This window comes from Monopterus albus, unplaced genomic scaffold, assembly GCF_001952655.1.
Source record: "Monopterus albus unplaced genomic scaffold, M_albus_1.0 scaffold6.1, whole genome shotgun sequence".
In the NCBI taxonomy this organism is placed as follows: Eukaryota; Metazoa; Chordata; class Actinopteri; order Synbranchiformes; family Synbranchidae; genus Monopterus; species Monopterus albus.
The window spans coordinates 5,140,377-5,159,982 of record NW_018127886.1 but is presented as its reverse complement, the minus strand read 5'-3'; the positions used below and the strand labels follow the sequence as shown (position 1 = coordinate 5,159,982).

At 38.9% G+C, this 19,606-nt stretch overlaps 1 protein-coding gene across 2 annotated transcripts in view; it reads right to left on the bottom strand.

The window, feature by feature from the left end:
- Positions 1-19,606, bottom strand: part of cntn3a.1 (contactin 3a, tandem duplicate 1) — a 73,524-nt gene that overhangs the window by 44,600 nt on the left and 9,318 nt on the right. For both annotated transcript variants that reach the window (XM_020620453.1, XM_020620462.1), the window contains exons 3-5: positions 11,379-11,511; positions 8,270-8,445; positions 1,172-1,267 (exon numbers count right to left, since the gene is read on the bottom strand). In XM_020620453.1, the coding sequence (XP_020476109.1) occupies positions 1,172-1,267; positions 8,270-8,445; positions 11,379-11,511 (405 nt within the window). The remainder of the gene's footprint in view (positions 1-1,171; positions 1,268-8,269; positions 8,446-11,378; positions 11,512-19,606) is intronic.

Sequence of the window (19,606 nt, the reverse complement as noted above, 5' to 3'; positions counted from 1 at the left end):
AAGAAAGCACTACAAATGTGATTTAAAAAAACCCTTATCCTACTGCACCAGCGGAATAGCATGGATTCACAGAGAAGGAGCACATGAACTACAGTAGGTAAATAAACCTTAGCCAAAGTGATATCATATAATAATCTGTGTTCAGTATGTACCTCCACTACATCATCCTGATTCCAGCTCAGTACAATGACTGCTCATCAGTGATACACCTAACATTAGACTTGATTTTTTTTTGTTTTCCCACAATCAAAAAATTATGTTAATTTATGCCATTATTGATTACTGGCATTATTAACTAGGAAAAATGGCTAAAATCTGTATCACAACATTAATATTGCTGATGTATGTCATGATGTACCACATACATTTCTTATTTTATATGCAAAACTGCATATAAAATAAGAAATGACATGTACAGTACAATTAACTGTGTTCAACTCTTCCACATTTCATGAGACAACAAATTACATAGATAGAAAACCCAATAAATAACTTTGCTAGTGATTTTTTTTTTTTTATTTGCTTGCAATTATTTAATACAGGCAACTGAATTCAGTAAAATTATAACAGTGTGATCAAACTATGTTACAATTCCGTCCAAAGAAGGTACACAGAAATGCCGAACCTTAACTGGCAGATACACAAAAATAAATTGACAAGAAGCAGAAGAAGAGGAGGAGCAAAAAGGAGAGAAAAGTGGAAGAAGAAGAAAGTATGTTGAATTTAAAGGGCTAAAATTTATGATGATAAAGTGAATTCTTTTGTTAAAAGTGAGAAGCTAATTTGGTTTAAGCTGGTGGATATTTACAGTAAAAACACTCACTGCATCATTGCTCTCTTTAAAACTACTCTATCCAGTTTCTTTCCAGCTGCTAGAGGGACTAATGAGACCATAAGCTGCTCCTAACCGCTTCCTTTATGCCCCGCTTCCTGGCAATGACGTAAACTTGCCTGGTTGGGTCAAATGGTACAAAATGCTGTCTCCAGTCCGGAGGTAGCCTTTAGCTGACTAATGAGTAAATCTGGCAATCTAGCAGAACACTCTTTACTACTAATGTGACAAAAAGTACTAACGTTAGACAAAACTTTAACTACTCCAAAATTAAAATCATATTCATTTAAAACAAAGGTAAAATCATGACCCTGTAGGATCACTAATGTTCAACATTACCTCCTGAGTGGGGCGGTGGTCCACACAGCAAGACCACTCCTTGACCTTCACGAACCCTCACTGGATTTCTTCTCTGTGTCTTGAAATTCTCCAAGTCTGTTCAGCACAACACAGCAAAACCATCAGTTCGTGTTTCACAAAAACAACAAGCATGAAGCAAAGAGGACATGCCTAGTTGTTTGCACAGCTAAAAATGCAACCCAAGTCACACCTGTTGTTGCTCAGTGATTTTATATTTAGTTAAGAGCACAGCTACTGACCAGAGCTCAACTGCGAGACAGGAGGCAGAACCTTTCATGAAATACTATGTTTGTATAAATGCAGAAATGGTGCCGTAAAGTGCAAAATACTTCTGACTGGAGCAGAAAGCAATTCTTCAAGAATAAGACACACATGAGTGAATTTAATTGGAACTGTGTATTATCATCACTTTTTGTGTTTCATCCACTGCACACAGACCAGCAACAATTAAATGACTAAGACTGAAACATCATTTGTATGGAGAGCAATTACTTGTTGACAACCTACTGAGAGAAAGCAAATAGAGAAAGTGATCCTTGAACACTCTGCCTTTTCTTGCCCACTGTACGGCGGGCGCAGCAAATTGGTTGCCTGCCATATAATTCCATAATCAAGACTGAAAAAAAAAAAAAAAAAAAACAAAGTCAACACCTTTGTGTACATGAACAGCAGGATGAGCCTCTGCATAATAAACACAGTACATGATCTTTGAGGACCTTGTGAGTAATGGGAATCTGCACCTAGTACAAAAGTTTTCTTTGTTTCACAAAGAAATCCTTCATATGGCTTCACAAATAATTAGCAGATCATCAAGTTCTTTTTATCTTTTCCTTGGTGCAAACAGATTGTATGGATGCTTCAGTGGCCAATTCAAAATCTATGGCTGATCCACGGGTAACGCATAAATGAGAAACAGCCCCTCTGTGTGCATGAACAGATTCAGCACAGTATGGACCCCTCTGGAGCAGCGAGATATTTCTAGACCCTCTGGATCTGATGAAGCTCATAAATAAATATGAGAAACCTATCTATTAATTTATCTTTATGTCTTTTTATGCAGTGAACAGTTGTGGAGCAATCATTATCAGCCCTCTGATGACATTCATGTACAGCAGACGCTTGATTTTAGATAAGGAAAGTGCTGTTAATCATAAACAGACAACTTTCAAACAGCTCGCACATTAATAAAATAACACTGGAAACCCAGAGAGGGAGGGATAACGGTGTCTCTCCTGGCTAATCCAAACTTACAAGTTTAGTCTTTTTTACCCAACTTATTTAAATATATTGAGCCTTAGCTGACTAAAAACAAGAAGCATCTACAACCATGCTGCTGAATCAGTGTGCCTGAGCTGCAGAAGCAAGGAGTTTAAAGGTTTTGATGTTGTGAATCATTTGGTTTCAGTTCATAATCTGCACATCTGAATGTGGATAAAAACTAATACACTATCCACAGTAGGACGTCTGTAGTTAGACATGCTGCAGAAAACATTTGGCACGCTGCTGGACAGCCAGCCACTTAGTGTGTGCAGTAGAAGTGTGTTTTAGAAAATAGGCCTGTGTTTGAGCACTTCCCTGTATCTCTAATATCCAGCACCTGTTATTAGCATGACTGCTCTTTGATTTATGGTTTTCCAGCAGTTGGATAAGTCTGTTGACAATGTTTGGCCTTTTCAGTACATCATTTCCTAAGACTGAACTGCAAAACAATGTCCCATTACATGTGCATTGGTGCATTACATTTCTTTAAAAGCATCTAAAATGAATATAGCATTAGTCATTTGTTTGCCAGCTGCACAGATAAAGACAGCTGTCTGATTAAAATCTTCGTCCACTATTCACCACTAAGTGAAGCAGTGTATGTGAAACATCTGCCCTAAATAAGCCTTTGTGTATTTACCATATTGAGAAAAAAAATATAGTGTGAGACATCCCTTTACATTTTTTTTGGCACCACACTCTGTCAGGCACTGTAAACAACATACAGGAGTAGATTTAATCCTCTCCTAAAACCAGGCTCACATCTCTGTAAATATCAGAGTTGCTCATCTCACACTGAGTGTGAAGGTCTCCTGATCAATATTCCTTTGGAGTATGGTGGGGCGTAAATGAGATGGATACACTAAAAGCCAACAATGCCTGACAACCCAAGCTGTTCTGCACCCCGTGGATCATCAAGCCTATCACAGCTCTACACCTCCATGTGTTTCTCCATACCAGGGTCCAGGCTATTTTGAGTGCTTGGAGATCCATGAAATTGGATGTGAATTAGCGTTTTTTTGGACTAGGTAGGCCATTGCAATGAATAAGACGTGACTTCAGAGAAGAATAACTGAAGCCATTCTGTTGGAGTATGAGCTTGAAGACAATTTGTGATAACACTTTACATTTTTAACAACATTCCACAAGGGCCTTTAATTGATGTTCTATAGCTATGGTATGATACTATATGCCTCCATTAAGCATCTCTGTCTTTTAGTGACCAAAGGGGTTATTCTGTGTTTCTGATTTGAGCAGACCAGTCACAGTGAGTTTGGTTAGAACATTCTTAAAACAAAACAAAACAAAACAACAACAACAACAACAAAAAAAACAACAAAAAAACATAAACACTATGGCTTTTAGCCCAACTTTTGTTAACAAATCTAGATATAATCATATGGCTGTTTTACATACATAGTTAGTTGCTGAGTTACCTGGTAGCAACAGATAGTTACTCTGTATATTCTGCTGAATGTGTAGTGAATATTGACATAGATAAAACCCGGCACTAGCTGTTGTCAGTGCCAGTTGCAACCCTTCTCCAGCCTACTGTAGCTATAACCCCTCTAACCCATCTTACAACTGCCTAGACCAACAAATACCTGTTTAAATGTGCTCGCCAACCCCCTGCAACAAAGACTTTACAACAGACAGGTTAATTGGATTGGATTCTTCTGGTGTCTAACCAGACACCCATAATGTTCAATTACTGGGAAACCAGCACATTCTTACAGATCTGTAACTGTCTGATTATGTCTCTATCACCACATCCCATTTAACAGGATTTGAACTTGGTATGCAGTGCAGCATACTGTACAGCAAAATTACTGGCTGACAAGAATTTGGTTTGGTTTTTAATGCATTTTGTGTACTAAAGTGTTAAAGCTGGTGGCCGCAGGGTTTTATCATATCCCATCAATTTAAAAGTCATTGATGAAGGTCTACAAATGTTATGCCAACCCAGTCAAGGGGTTCAGAGACATTTCACTCTGAATTAAAATGTTGGACTGGAAGGCTGACTAACATCGTCATCCTTTAATGTACAAAAAGTGCTAAACTAGACTAAAAGGCTATAAAAGCATGCTCGTGGAGGTTTCAAGAGAACCATTTCAATTCCCTTACCAGACCAAAGTTGTCTTTTTATAGAGCTGGAAAGCTGCAACAGCCAAGGCTGTCAAGAATGTAGTCGTGTCCCACCCAGCTGGAGTCGAACAGTAAATGTAAAGAACCTTGGAACCAATTTTACTGGGATGACATTCAGCTTTTTTTTTTGCTTCACCCAGTAATATCACCATTCTAGCTTTTTCACCTATGTATTTTTCATCAGTTACTTTAAGGGTGTGACAGCACAAACAAATCCACCAACAATTAAGGAGCCCAAGTGAAATAACTTTGCATTGCCCTACACTGCCATGTGTTTTTCTAAGGAGATTCTTGATCTTTCTTGTCATAGTTGTCTGTTCTAAACATATCAAATTAACCTGCTGCACTCAGTGAAACAAACTCACTCAAAACAAGCTCCACTCTTGGGCTCCCACACCTTCTTGTCTGAGCACTAGCATTATTAAAGTGCATAACACAGCTGTTTTATCACCACAGGGTCAATTTGTACACTTGTTCCTGGCGACTTGTTTTCATCTTATATTGCCATGCTGTCCTCGTGCTACACAACTGAAAAGTATTAATAATAATCACATACTGTATATTTAGGAATCTTCTATACAATATTTAACAACCATTTACCCAAATTTTATAGCAATCTGCCCATTAACTGTAAACAAATGAGACTACCTCTGTGAAAACAGGGAGTGTTCGCCAACGGCTGCTCTGCAATGCAGTACACTAAATCATGATTTATGGAATTTCTGCTAGAGTGACATTTTCACTTCGGAAATAACACAAGTTTATTCTGCTCTAAAATTTCTCCTTACTCCTTACAAAAACATGCCCTAACTGGCATCATGAGAGGTGTAACAAAGGGGAAGGAATGGATGTTTCAGAGGGGAAAACAGACGCATGTTTGCTGCAGTCCTGATAGAAAACCCTGACATGCAGCCCAGTGTACTGACTGAGTCAAAGCTTTTGGTAATGACTCGAGAAGAAACAGCACTTTATTGTACAGTGTAGCAAGGTTTAAAGAAACCTTTATAAAGGGGGTAAACCCTCAAAAATTGGAATGTAGGGGAAAAACTAAATTACACACCATCTATGGGATGTTGCATTAAGACCGCAGAAGCTACACTGTGGAAGTTACTGTTATAATGTGTGGGTATTTCTAAAAGCATCTACTGTACGCTGCGATTTACAGTTATCTATTTTTCATGCAATCCTATTAGTCTTGACTAGGTTATTTAGAAAAAGTGAAGGGTTACTAATCACAAGGAAGCTGTGCAAACTCTATTGTTGTAAGTTTTCAACAAGGTGCAAGTTGCCAACTAGCTGCAATCAACAAGTGGCCATATGATGTTACTATGAAGGTAACAATATAAACCACAATAAAAATTACTGAGATGATGAAAAACCATATTCTCCTTTCATCTGTTATCTTGGTTTGCTTCTTGTCCTTCCCTCTGTTCTCAGGGTAGTATCAGTGAACTAACAGTGAGTGACACATGACATTTGAGAAGTGATAAACATCAAAGCAGCCCAATTCTTACAGAGTGCTCCTGCCGGTGTCTCCTGACAGTTACAAGTGCTGCTTTCAGAAAATACCTGCTGCCCTCATCCCTAAAAGATGATCCGAAACAGATTTATCACTTAGCATCACAGTTCTGATAAGACATGTTATTGTCCCTTCCTCCAATGCTCCGCAGCACAAAGCAGACTTCATTTTCACCTGAGGCAAAAGGGAATGAATCAAGAGTTCAAAGCTGATGGAAACAAGAGGGGGGGGGGATTATGAGAGAGATTGAAATCTTGTAAAGTAATTACACAAAAAAAAGCAGTTAGGTTAGGCTGGAACCAGTAAGGAAAAATGCAAACAGTGTGCAATTAGAGGAATGAATCTGAAAGGAGAAATCACTCGCACCAAGTTACAAGGGAGTCACATCCTACATTGCTTTCATAAATACAGCTATTTCACCCTTCATTAAACACTGTGTTACCCTTATGCCTCCGTAAGCAGCACAGCATCTTTGCTGTAGCTCGTTCCTTTTTCAGGACAGCCATCCGATATGTTTTGCTTGTATTGTGGCTCTTGCAATTTGTTGTATAATGGTGCATCTTGCATTAGTGAAAATCCCTTCACTTATACTAAGAATATCCCTACTAGATTAGAAAACTCAATCTGGCTCAATGACCAACTAGATTGCTTCCAGCTATCTCAGTGGGCAAGCAGAACCTTTACACCTTCAAGTATGTAATGTCAACAGGATCAAGAACCTTTATTCTTTTAGAGGTTTAAGCCCTGACCAGATGCTGTCAGGCTAAACAGAGACTTTTGTATCATCTACCTTTCAGAGGATTAAACATGCAGGCAATCTAAATTGCCAAACTGAAAAAGAAGGTACAATAGTGTTTTATTAATGAGAATGATGTAATCACATCAGTATTCTGCAGTGGTGCTTAAAAGCATTGGTTTTAGGCTACCAGACTTGACAAGATTACTTGCTAGACATTATTGTCGATCCTTGTATGTTCTTTTTATTAATGCCCTTCACCTCGGTCTGTGTCTCACAGAGTTATTACAACACCGAGAGAGGTGAAAGCCCCTTGGTGTTTGAAACAGCATATTGAGCCACTCTGAGTCAGAGTCTGTTACAAATGACATAATACTGATACTGGCTCAGCCAGCTCCACCATGAATTATTCCCTTGTCCTAATATTTGCTCAATCACATAGCACTTAATAAAGTTAAACCAAGAGCAATGAATAAGATGCATGAAACATCAGTACTGATGCTTGTCCTGATCTGTTGACTAAAGCAGCAGGTTCCAGGTCAGGCCCAGGCAGACATTCATTTCAAGTCAGGCCTCAAAAATGTAAATGTAAATCAACAGCTAGCTCACAGCTCAGGACACTAATCTGCACTATATGCTGAAGATTTAATGCCATTTTTTGTGACAGAAAAAGGCAACCAACAGTGGCAAGATAGATACCTCTGACGCTTCCCTGCCAAGGATAATTTCTATGGCAGAAAAACGGACATCAGAATTCAATCTAGCTGCACCATCTGTTCACAGATATCATGACTGTCATTTGATATGGGCTACCCATCAAGAAAGGAGGCCTCAAGTTCACCTTGCCATCGGAGATGCCTTAGACTCTGGTCTTATAAAACATGATGGATGAAGACCGTAAAACATCAAGTACATGGGGTCTGTTGGGGCCGACCACACAATCACATAATCTTCATCCCAGGGGTGTGAGTAGTTAAGAACCACCAAGCAGAGTAAATACTAGAAGTGCAGCTTTATTTAGGGTTAAGGGGTAAAAGCATAATGTGACATGGCAGATTAATTTCTATTTTCTCAACTTTAGCAGTAACAGCTAAGAGTCTCCTATCACTGGTTATTTTTGGTAGAGGAAAGGCAGTCTGACCACAGACAATTTCCTGTTGACCCAATGAAATAACTGAACCAAACTAAACCAAATAAAAAGGAAACTTAATTGATGTACACTAAATTGAGCACAAAAAGGCAATAACAGTTTATTACCAATACAAATAGAATTATTCTGAAACAACACACATTAGACTGTCATTTGGTTAAGGAGCACTCCACCGGTTTATCAGTGCACTCCTATCACATGTACTCACAATGAACAGTATCTAAATCCATGCAGCCTCTAGCAGAGATAAAGGAGTGGTTTACTTACATGCAATGTGCAGACTGGCCTCTCTGCTGACGATAGTGCCAAAAGAGTTTGATGCCAGGCACTGATAGATGCCAACATCTTCCTCTTTATTCAGACTGCTGATGTGCAAGTTTCCTCCCATGAGAGAGTAACGTGACCCCGGTCTGGGCAGAATGAAAGTGTCATTTAGCTTCCACCTGTGAAGGCAAGCACATGACACACAACAAAAAGCCATTAATGGATTTAAGGTTCCCTGTATTTTGTCATACCCATGCACCCAGTGGTAATCAGTTCTGATACACAACAGACAGCCCGATACAAAAACACTTAGCTACAGCACATAAAATTGAGTTCAAATAATGTAAAACAAACACTAGCCAGTGGCCCAAAATATCCCTTGTCCAACTTAAGGGGGCATATCCTATGAAGGCCGACTGCGTCACATCTAAAGACTTTGCATCTTTTATTCTAGATAATGTAGGTATTATGGGAAGTAACATCTGATGTGCACTGCAGCAAAAACCACAATGACTGAAAAGAGAGGCAACCAGCAGTCATTCCAAAAGATTGGTAATTTCTGCTGAGGCTTTTACTTACTTCAAACAAGTATTACCACAAATAAAATGCTCTACAGTCCTCTGACAGTTCCTTTCTTTCAGTCTGTTTGTCCAACAACCACAGCCTCATGAGAAAGCCCTTTCACTGAGAATGTAAATCCTTCTCTTTAACCATAGCGATTATCAGGCGAGAGGGCATAGCACCAGGACTACTCAAAATGGCCGCATGAAAAACACAGGATAATGGTGCTTTCTGATTAAACCTTTAGGGTAATGTGGGAGTCCAGTAAGAGAGTGTGTGTGAGATAGAGAGGCCAGCAATCAATTTTTAACTTTAAAAGTTGTCTGTGTGGCTTGATGTGGTTGACTTGTTGTTCACTTTGCATTATTAAGGCTCATGTTCCACAAAAATCTGCCACGTTATGATGCCAGTTCAACCATATTCAAAATGTGACCATAACCTCCTAAATAATTATACAGACTACAGGGTTGCATTTTTATTAACTGTCAACAACACACGCTTTAATCTTTTTCATGTGTTCCTGTAAACGTCTTCAGTCTGTTTTGCTGAGAACAATCTAAGTGGATTACAATACACTGGATCACTTCAATAGGTTTCTAAAATTGTATTATACTCAGGCAAAGTTAGTGTGCAAATGGAATTTCTATTCAAGCTAAAATCACAGACAAAAGGAAAGAAAATGAGAAAAAGGAGAGTAAACAGACTAACAAGAAAGGTGACACTTGCAAAAGGAGACAAGAAACCGCTTTTCATAAAAGAAATGGACAATTAGCTCCTCGGTTCTTGATTAGATTTGCACAGCTTTCTGACAAATAGGAAGTGTGAGGTTTCTATTTCTGACTTTCTTCATCCTTTTTCAGTGAGAAGGCTTTAGATAAAGAGAGCAGGAGGCAGGGCTGAAGAAGAGATTGAATAGGGGAGACATGCAGCATGCAATGTTCAACAACAGACTGGCTGATTAGATTGATTTAGTGATTTGGTGTTGCAGCTGGAACGGGTTCAAGAGCTCCAGATGAAACAAATCAAGGGGCCGTGGTGACAACTTAGAGTGGGGGGGCTCTATACAGCAGCGTCCGTTGGGTAGTCTTAGACAAATTCATTTGTCCTTGGCATGCCTGAAATAGACCTGCCTACATTCACAGCAGTGAAGAGCTACTCAGCATATGGTGCTCTATTACCGAACCTCATAAGGACCCAAAACCTTTTCAAAACTCATTTTCAAAGCTGGTAGCTGTGACCTTTGCTTAAAAAAAAATTATCAAGGTGACAGCACAGATATGCTGAACCAACAGCACAGCAAAATGTCAGTCCCATCATTAAATGGTATAAAAGTAAGATATCAAAACAGCTTGTGATCAATCTGAAAAGCACTTCTGAATACAGTATATCAACTGCCACGGTTAGTGGCACTTCCATTAATTAAAGAGCTAATTAGGGCTAAATTTGATTTGATATAAGGCTCAGCACACACTTTGTATTTGAACTCAGAAGGACAAAAACTTAAAAAAAAAAAAGGTAGATTTGAACTCAAATTGGTTTTCATTTAAAAGACCAGGACTACCCAGACAACAAAATAGCTACTAATTGCTTAATAAGTATTACAACCGGTCCAAGGGATAAGATCTCGTACATTCATTTCAATTTGTGCCCATTAGGCAAAACACCCAGGATCTTCAAGCTACATTAACGGCCACATGTGCTATTATGAGGGATTGTTTCAACCTATTATGCATTAAATGCTCAGCTTTGCTATTTGCATTTAATTACACTGACAGGAGTACAAGAGAAATGTGTACCCATTTGATAGATTACCAATTAACAGCTTATGCACCTGATGCACTTTAAAGCAAATCATCATTTGCTGTTTGTTTTCATTAGTCATTTTAGCAGCGGAAGAAATGAGCATCAAATTGTCCTTAACAGAATTGCTTGGGGTCTGCTGAGCAAATCCAGTGTACTGTACGAGGACAGCAGCTACTGTTTTTCTGCACATCAGTCAAGTGATTTGTAACAACTATATCCAAATCAGATGCCCTGTGGTGATGCCTGTGCAGGCTTTTGCAGTAATGCTCTACATAAAGCATTAAGTGTAGCAAGCGTAAAGTAAAACTATGGACACGTGTCTCTTGCCACATCCTTTCTGGTATGTGAAATATACCCCACTGGTATTTTCCTTCTTCACTCAATCTCTGTCATGACAGCAGCCGGGTTTTGGTGCGCGACTGTCTTGGGTCACTTGATCTTTATAATGGTCACTGATAGTGATGATAGGAAGTGCTCAAATTGAATTCTACAGCAGATCAATGTCCATCCAGCAATGCAAATGTACAACAGACCAGCAACCAAGGCCAAATAGTCCATCATTCTCAAATTAACCATGACTGACAGCAAAATTAAGTGCGTTGACAGCGAGCAGCTGTAGGTCCACAAATTCCTAGTTTTCCCAGGGTGATAAATTCAGTCTCACTTGGGTTTTAGTAAAAGCATTGCAAACGAAAGCTCTGGGGTATTACCTTAACTGTGTGCATAAAGCCATGCCTGCAAGTGTTACCTGTAGAAGGGTGGCGGCTGTCCCTGGGCCTCACAGCTGAACACCACTTCTCTGCGATTCTCACCAGGCTGAAGAGGAAACACCACACTGCCAGGTTGTTTGGTGAACACAGGTCTCAGCAGGGCTCCGCTTCCTGGGTGGAGAACCAACAGCACTACATCAGCTTAGATGTCCTGGTGAGCCTGAAAACCACTTTTCACATTTTTCTCCTCACAAACCAATATTGGCTTATAGAGCGAGGAAACAAGTGGCAAACAAGTCTTGCACAAACAAGGTTGGCTCACTACAAGTTCCCCGTTTGGCATGGGTCCATTGGCCATGTGAGTAAGGCCCATGAGAATTTTTCCTAGTAGTCGTAAAACCTTGATAGATCCCGAGGATGCTGCGTAATCAGCTGGTGACCTTCATAAAACTTTAATGCAAACATCTGAATGTACAGACTTGTCAGAGGGACACTGCAATGCTTCAGCATAATTTCATCTAAACCTTTTAACCTTCCAAGAGATGTCATCCAATATGAAACCTCAGATAAAATGGCACAACAAATATTGACAGTAATACGGCCTATATAATAATTTAAGATGAGCTTGCTCTCATTTGAGCCAGTAAAAAGTGTGCCCTTTGAAACAGACTAATTAGTCTGTTTTTCTTTATCCAAGGTTTTTTCCCCTTCCTAAGACAGAAAATCAAAACCAAGTCTTGGGGTCTTTCAAAGTTGTTGTTTTTTTTTTTTTTATACTGAAGAAATGGAAAACAAATTGCTTTTATTTTAAACTAAATCCAAGCCACTGATTATTACTTAAAATGCAATCATGCCCCAATCTTTGAAAGACCTTTTTTTTAAATGTATAATGGTTATTACAAAGATTATTCATCTTGCTGTTTGTGTTCTACCAGGAAAACAGGAAACAGAGAGCACTTAAATTACTACAATAACTCTTAATTCCCTGAATGATATTATGGCATTGTTGATTCTTTGTCATTGTAAAAACACATTGTAAAAAGAAACACAAACAAAATCAACAGCGTGTCTAGTGTGACATTTAATTAGTTAATTATAAAGGCTCAATGACAAATGTATGTTGAGCAAGCAAACGCCACAGAAAAAGTGACCCATGGGGCAGTCGACACTTCACTGGAATAAACATTTCTTTCTGTGATCGAAGGGGAATTTGTCTGGATTTGTCAGAACACATTTACATTTTATGCAATAGCACAGAAATGAGAAGATTCTGTAGGTAATAATTTGTATGAGAGGCAGGTTTTCAAGTCTCTGGAGCCCAAAGGGTACAGGTTTATCCTCAAAATAACTCTCTGGAAGATGGGCAGGGGGGTTCACAAGGGACCGTTTTCTGCTGATTGCTCCTCTCCACCAGGATAAACCTCTCTGAAAGTTACACAGAATAAAAGCCATTCTAATTATAATTTTTGTTAGATGAAGCGTGTCCCTCGAAGCAGCATTGAGAGATGACTGATTACCAGAAGAGACTCGGTGTACAGTTTGCATTCAAACACAAATCCTCACACTTGTACACAGACTTGCCAGGATTAAAAAGCCTGGGGTAACCATGAGATGAATCACTGTGCTTTATTAAATTGATAAATGGTTTTAGTTATTAAGGCACAAATATTTACATTCAGCATCATTTTTGAAAACTGCTTAAAAATTGGAGCTGTTCATCTGGCAGCCCCCAAACCTAATCCAGCACTTCAGTCATTAATTGGTACTTTAGTTCTGACTTCTGGATTACTCAAAGGACAAAATGTTAAATTAAAATAAATCAGGTGAAAAAAATACAGTATATTTCATCCAAAATTAACTTGTGGAATTTTCCACAAACAGAACAGTATCTTTGTATTTTTGCCTCAGAATGTGTTACATTTTTTTGACGTTTGCCCACATGGATAAAAACACTTATCCTATAGGTGTTCCTGCACTGCAATTCACTGTTGATAGATTGTTAAATCCGAGTCATTAATTGTGTGTGTAGTTTACCACAAAGAACAATGTCAAAAAACTGATGCTACAAAACATCATTTCCAGACAATGGACTTAAGGAGTTGTACTGTATGTACAGTATGACCCAGCAACAACTTGTTTTTAATAAATAACCACAAATGCCTGAGTGGACTGCAGTACTTAATTATTTAATGAGAAACTAATCAAAAGATCCGGCTATGGCAGACCTGATCTGGCAGCACTGTAGCAATTGCTATTCTGATGGTGAATAAGTGTCAGAATAATAAGAAGGGGTTGAGCTGTGGGGGGTGGGCTGGAGGGCTCAGTTCAAACTGATGCAAACCCTCTGAAACTCGTTGGTTTCTCTTAACAAGAATGAGTGTAAGATACGGTAAGGAGAGCAGAATCATTTTCAGACTTGCTTTCTGGTCATGGAACTTTGAGCTGCACCAGTGCGGCTCAGACTGACATCCACACGGGCCAAAGATTTCATTTTGTGGTGCCATACACTTGTTGCCTTGACCAGACTATGGATGCGCACTGGAAACATGACTGAGCACTAGTAAAGGTTTAAAATTAAAACCAAAACACCAAACACTAGTTGGTGGGTTGTTAACCCTTTCAAGATCTAAGAAGGGGTCAAAAACCATGTTGAATCAGTGTTTTAGAATCTGATCACAGGTCTCCAAAACAGATCATAGAAAGTAATTACAATGATGAGAAAAGTGTCCATCAGAGAAGTGCATTATCTTGAATCCTCACAGGAAGCTAACCACACATGCAGATAGATGCTTTTATAAAAAAGGCCACCTCCACTCATATCTGTCACCTTCTGCCAGATGGTGATATGTGCAGCCATTTTTGAAGGCTCCTCACACAACACAGGACTCAGCATCGCAGCACAAGTGGAAGGCAGAGGGAGCTGTTTTGGAGGCTGAAATAAAAACTAATCTCAAATTCAATACTAGCTGACAGCAAATGAATTTCTCCAGCTTACCTCAGCATGAATAAACAGGCACACGGGGAGGCAGCTGTGGGGGAGGTATCGGCCGTTTGTGGGGTCCCAAATCCATTCGTTTCAGCTCAGGGTTTTATGCATCAAGAAAAAAAAAAAAAAAAAAAAAAAAAAAAAAAAAAAGCTAATCTTGCTTTTTAAAGCATCTTTCCCCTCTGCCCAGGCTGATAACGTACATCTTTAAGGCCTCTCATTCAGGGGCATCAAATGTGTTACTCCAGAGCAGAAGGATGGTTTGATTTGAGCAAAGTATAGATTCAAATCACATCTCATCTGATTATTGAAATATCTGTGGGCCTTTGCTTCTCAAGGTCCTTGGAAAAACAGGAACAATGACCTGTAAATAAGACAGTTACTTCACCAGTGTGAGAGTGGAAAAGGTAAAATTGTGAACGGAAATTGTCACATTCTTGTGAATCCAGCACTAGATGTTGTGAGAAGACACATTACAAATCCATAAAACAGAAATAGCCCAAACTAATACAAAACATTCCAGGCCATACAGTATTTTACTGCTACAAGTGCACCCAAGTTAACACCTAACCACTGCTGACTCTTGTTATTTTTGCCAGTTACATTTACAGTCTGTATCTGGCCACGTCACACCATTCTCCAATGTGTCATTCGTAAGCTGCCAGTACCTTGCTCACAAATTCTGAGAAGGTTCAGAGAATATACAGCATGTAGCCAATAATGCATGCATTATAAAAATGTTAAACAGAACTTCTCTCAGTAAACATGTTCAAATCGCAGCTCACTCAAAGACACAGCTGTCCTGTCTCCCTCCTTTGACACCAATATTTGCAAATCATCTGTCAGTCAAATGAGTTACACTCCTGTCAAGCTTGTTTGTCAGTTACACAGTTCAGTGATTTAATTTCATTTTAATCAACTTGTACTGACCAAGTATGTTTAGTACACATGAGGAATTTGTCTCATGGAAAGAGCGTTCAACCAAGGCAGCCATCTGCAGTGCTACTGTGATGTTTGAAACTCTTTTGGATAATGTTGCGTTAAATGTCTTCACTTAAATGAAACGATTTACTGTACAAGAAACAGGAGGTACGTTACCATGACTCAGTTACTGTAGTTATGCTGTGGCCTGCAGCGTGTTACACAATGGTGGAAGAAGTACTCTGATCCCTTACTTAAGTAAAACTAGCAATACCACAGTGTAAAAGTACTCTGTTACAAGTCAAAGTTCTCCATTCAAAATGTTAAGTACAAGTTTAATGTATTGATATTAACATCAAACAACTGTGACACAAAACAATTATCTTAATCAGCTGATTTGGTTTGGAGATCAGTTTTAATACAATAAATGAATAGCTGAATGGTTACGGTGCAGCGCAACACATAACAGGCACAGTGTGCATGTCATGTTGGCGGATTGAGTCTAACCCCCGACCCGTGTCAGACCCCATGTTATTAAAAAGTTCCATAAAATAAAAGGAATAAATGAAATTAGTAGCCTAATATAAAATACAAGTTGCTCTTGGCCACTTTCATTTTGTCAAAATAGCTCTCAGTTAAAAAAGGTTGAAGACCCCTGCTCTAGCTAATCAAAAGCTAGCACGTATGAAATTCATTAACAGCCCCTGTTTCAAAGGTTTCCAATGCCACGGTCACTGGGAAAACACAGAATTAAGTCCAATCCCACATTTGAAAATGGCAAATTAAAGCTATTTTTGGTTGTTGCTTTCTCTATTAAATGTCTACATAAACCCAGGACCATATTGTTTCTGAGAAAGCCATTTGTCATCCAACTCTTCTAATATCACCACCTTTTCCTCCTCAAAATTGGTTATAGGGTTATTTGTCACTTACTGTACCAGCTACTCCAGTACACACTAATGGAAACATTCATCATGGATTAAAACTGTGCCATAATGTTTCCAAGCACAGTAACTTACACACTGCTTTATTTAACCATTAGTGGTTTGCATTTTTCCAACAGTGCATCATGCACAGTGTATTCCTATACTTTGCCCATATTTCTTACAAAATGCCTCATGAACACCTTAATAAGCTTTAAAGCCAAACAAATATCACGCCTTTTTTGTTTACCACAACACATACTTTCAAACCTACAGAGACTTAAATTGCTACATAGTATGTGTGTGCATTATCAGTGATACCGAAAACAAATGTTTGATAAAATATACTGTTCTATAAATCTGATAACTTAAGACCATAATGACTCATGTCTTTGCTACTATGCAAGCTAACACATGTAAAGTTTTCACATTGGTATCAGGAGTGACAAACTGAAATATGTCTGTACTGCATAAGCAACTTGCACCAGAGATAATACACTAAACACATTACTGAGAGTCTATAATTATCTGTACGCTGTGTATGTCGACACAAAGTGGATGATTTCTCATTCCTAGATTAAATGAAAATACCGCCACCTATGTGGGGGGGAGAAGTCACCGGGGAATGGTCTTCACTTATGCAGAACTTCAAAGATGCAATAACATCCTTGCTTAAGGATTCCTAAAAGGCTTTGCCATGTTCTGATGAACTACTGAGTCAAGTCAGTTTTTGAAAGTCAAGTCATCTCTGGGAATACAGAGCAAAGAAAAAGTAGTTCTAGGAGATTATAAATCTGGCCAGAACAAGTCCGTCATTTTCACTCACTAGCATCGCTATGACCTGCTTTAGATTAACAAGGGAGGGGCTGAAAGTCTCATCTCATTAGCATTTATATAGAATGACCAATGGCTGTGTCATACAAAAACCCACAGAGTCATTTTATGGAAATTGTTCAGATTGGACCCTGGAATTTTAAGATCTTTTTTTTTTTTTTAATCAAAGCAAAACAAAATTTTCCATTTCATAACAAGAAGGATATATTAGAGTTGCAATAAATTATTCTGCAACCACAGGCACTATTTATTTTCCCCATTCTATCAAGATATCAGATTTGGTTTGTTCCACCCGTCACAGGACAATAGGGAAACCAATTCACTGATGGAGTGCATGTGGGGGGCACAAAAATAAAGTGACCAAATTCTCTCTGTGGTTAAAGTTACCACCACCCTTAACATGCAGCTAAATGAAAAAATTGTTTTAATACTTGTCATGTTCAAAGCAGCCTTATCGGTGCAGGATTTCAAATTTCATTGCTGCTACAAAAAAAAAAAAAAAAAAAAAAAAAAAAAATGTTCTAAAAAAAAATTCAATCTCACCACCATTTGAATTTTCCTTCTTCAAACCCGGTTCCTAACCAAAAAAGCTTGAGATTCATGCAGTGTTCATTGTGTTAACTGTACATGAATGTGAGAAATGGTCAGAATGGATATGAGAAAATTGCTATAGTTCAACAGAAAACAGGTAAAGATCCAAAAATTGCAATATGATTTGGCTTCATGCTAACAAGTACACTCAAAATGTCTCCAGCCACAGAAAACCTTATCCAAAAGATGGCCTTTTTAGTACAAAACTTTTGTTTCTGTGCCTCCCTGCAGCTCAGCTTAAAAGGGAACTTTGCACTAAAACGCCCAAAAATTTGGACGATATCCACTTGATGTGACCAAGGCTCATCACATTAGCCTGAAAACTAAATATTACATTTTTATTCAAAATGAGCCCCCCTGTCACTTAGGAACAGATGTCTTCACAACCAGACTCTTTCCACATGCCAACTCAAAGTTTAACTAACGCTAACATGAGGAACAATTACAGAAACAAACAGCTCTTCTGATCTACATACGAGCACGTCCAATAGACCTGAAAATGTGGCTTATAGGTTTCTATTAACATGAGCTCATGTATTATTCAATAAAATTGTTTGCACAAGCATTAATTTGATTTTATTTCATGGTTGCACGACTGCTGTGCCAAGTCACTGTGCACAGTGAAGACTCATTACAGCTTGGTTGAATATGCTGTTCTGATCGGCTTCTCTGAGGCGAGTGGTTTCCAAAACACTGGACATTTAATCGTATCACTCCACTTTCAACAAGTCCTGGACTCTCCTTTGCTTTTTCATAAAATTAAACATCAAGACCATGTGCCAAAAAGGCACCATTACTCTAAACACTGGAGACACACTCATCTACCCATGGAAGATTTTCCTGATGTTAATTCTGAATTATTCTGAGACCACCAAGCATTTGATTGCTTGTTAGAGCAATCTTACAGGATTGTTTGCAGTGCCATTTCCGACGCTATTAAGCTGTAGCCGTTCTATGCCAACTACAGATGTCTGTGTGATTGCACTCCTGACAATTATTTTTTTAGGCAGATGCTTGTAAATTCATTGCACTTTAAGCAAAATGTTTTAAAATCAATATTTTGCCTCAAATTATTTATGCTCTTGGAAAGTGGTTGTGTCATAAGAGGGAATATGTGCAGTGAGCTTCACAGCAGAGATTTTTAATTCCCCTCCTGGTGCTTATTTTCCTAATGACCAGATTGTTGTACATTATCTCTAATATATTTGAATGTTTTCGATCTCCTATGTCCAGTCCTTATACATAATGGGTTACTTTGCAATTAAAAAGTCATGGAGCTTTCTTGGTAATACAGCTTTGTGAACAGACTCTACCAAAACAGGTTGTCACTGTATAAAAACCACTTCTGGCTGTTGATCCTGCACTGGAAGTGGCTTGCTGTGTGAAGGTGAGCTGCATAAGTGTGGAGCAAACCACATCCCGGCTTGCCTCACTGCTTCTTCTTTCTTCTCCTGCACTCTGTCTCTCCCTCATTCACACAAACACACACTGTACAATGCACACCCCTGCCTCGGGCCATTCAGACCCACGGGGGAGGAACGGAGGAAAGGCGGTTACCTTCAGATGAACTCGCAATGGGATTGACTTCCTCTTGGCCCCACTGCTCTCCCACACAATCGGCACCTACTGTTTTAAGAAAACACTCCCAAGTCTGGGTAAATAACCTACCTAGAAGCGCCAATCTAACCTCCTCACACTGTGCTTTCTCTGCACGGAATTGCATGTGCTCAGAGAAAAGAGCTGCAGCTAGTGAAGAACCAATGAAGGAGCCTTAAGGTGAGAGCACAATCGGAGATCTTTATTCAGGCCTGGGAGATTGCATCAACAAGGAATTCGCATTCAAAAGGTCAAGGTCTAAATGAACAGACTTCATCTTCTATGGCTCATAGACAGAAAAACAACTCAAACGTACTGACGTCAGTTCCAGGAAACTCAGCTTATAAATAACAACCCTATGCTAATGACTCTTACGTAGATTCCTGACCCTTACCTTGTACTAATGATAACAAAT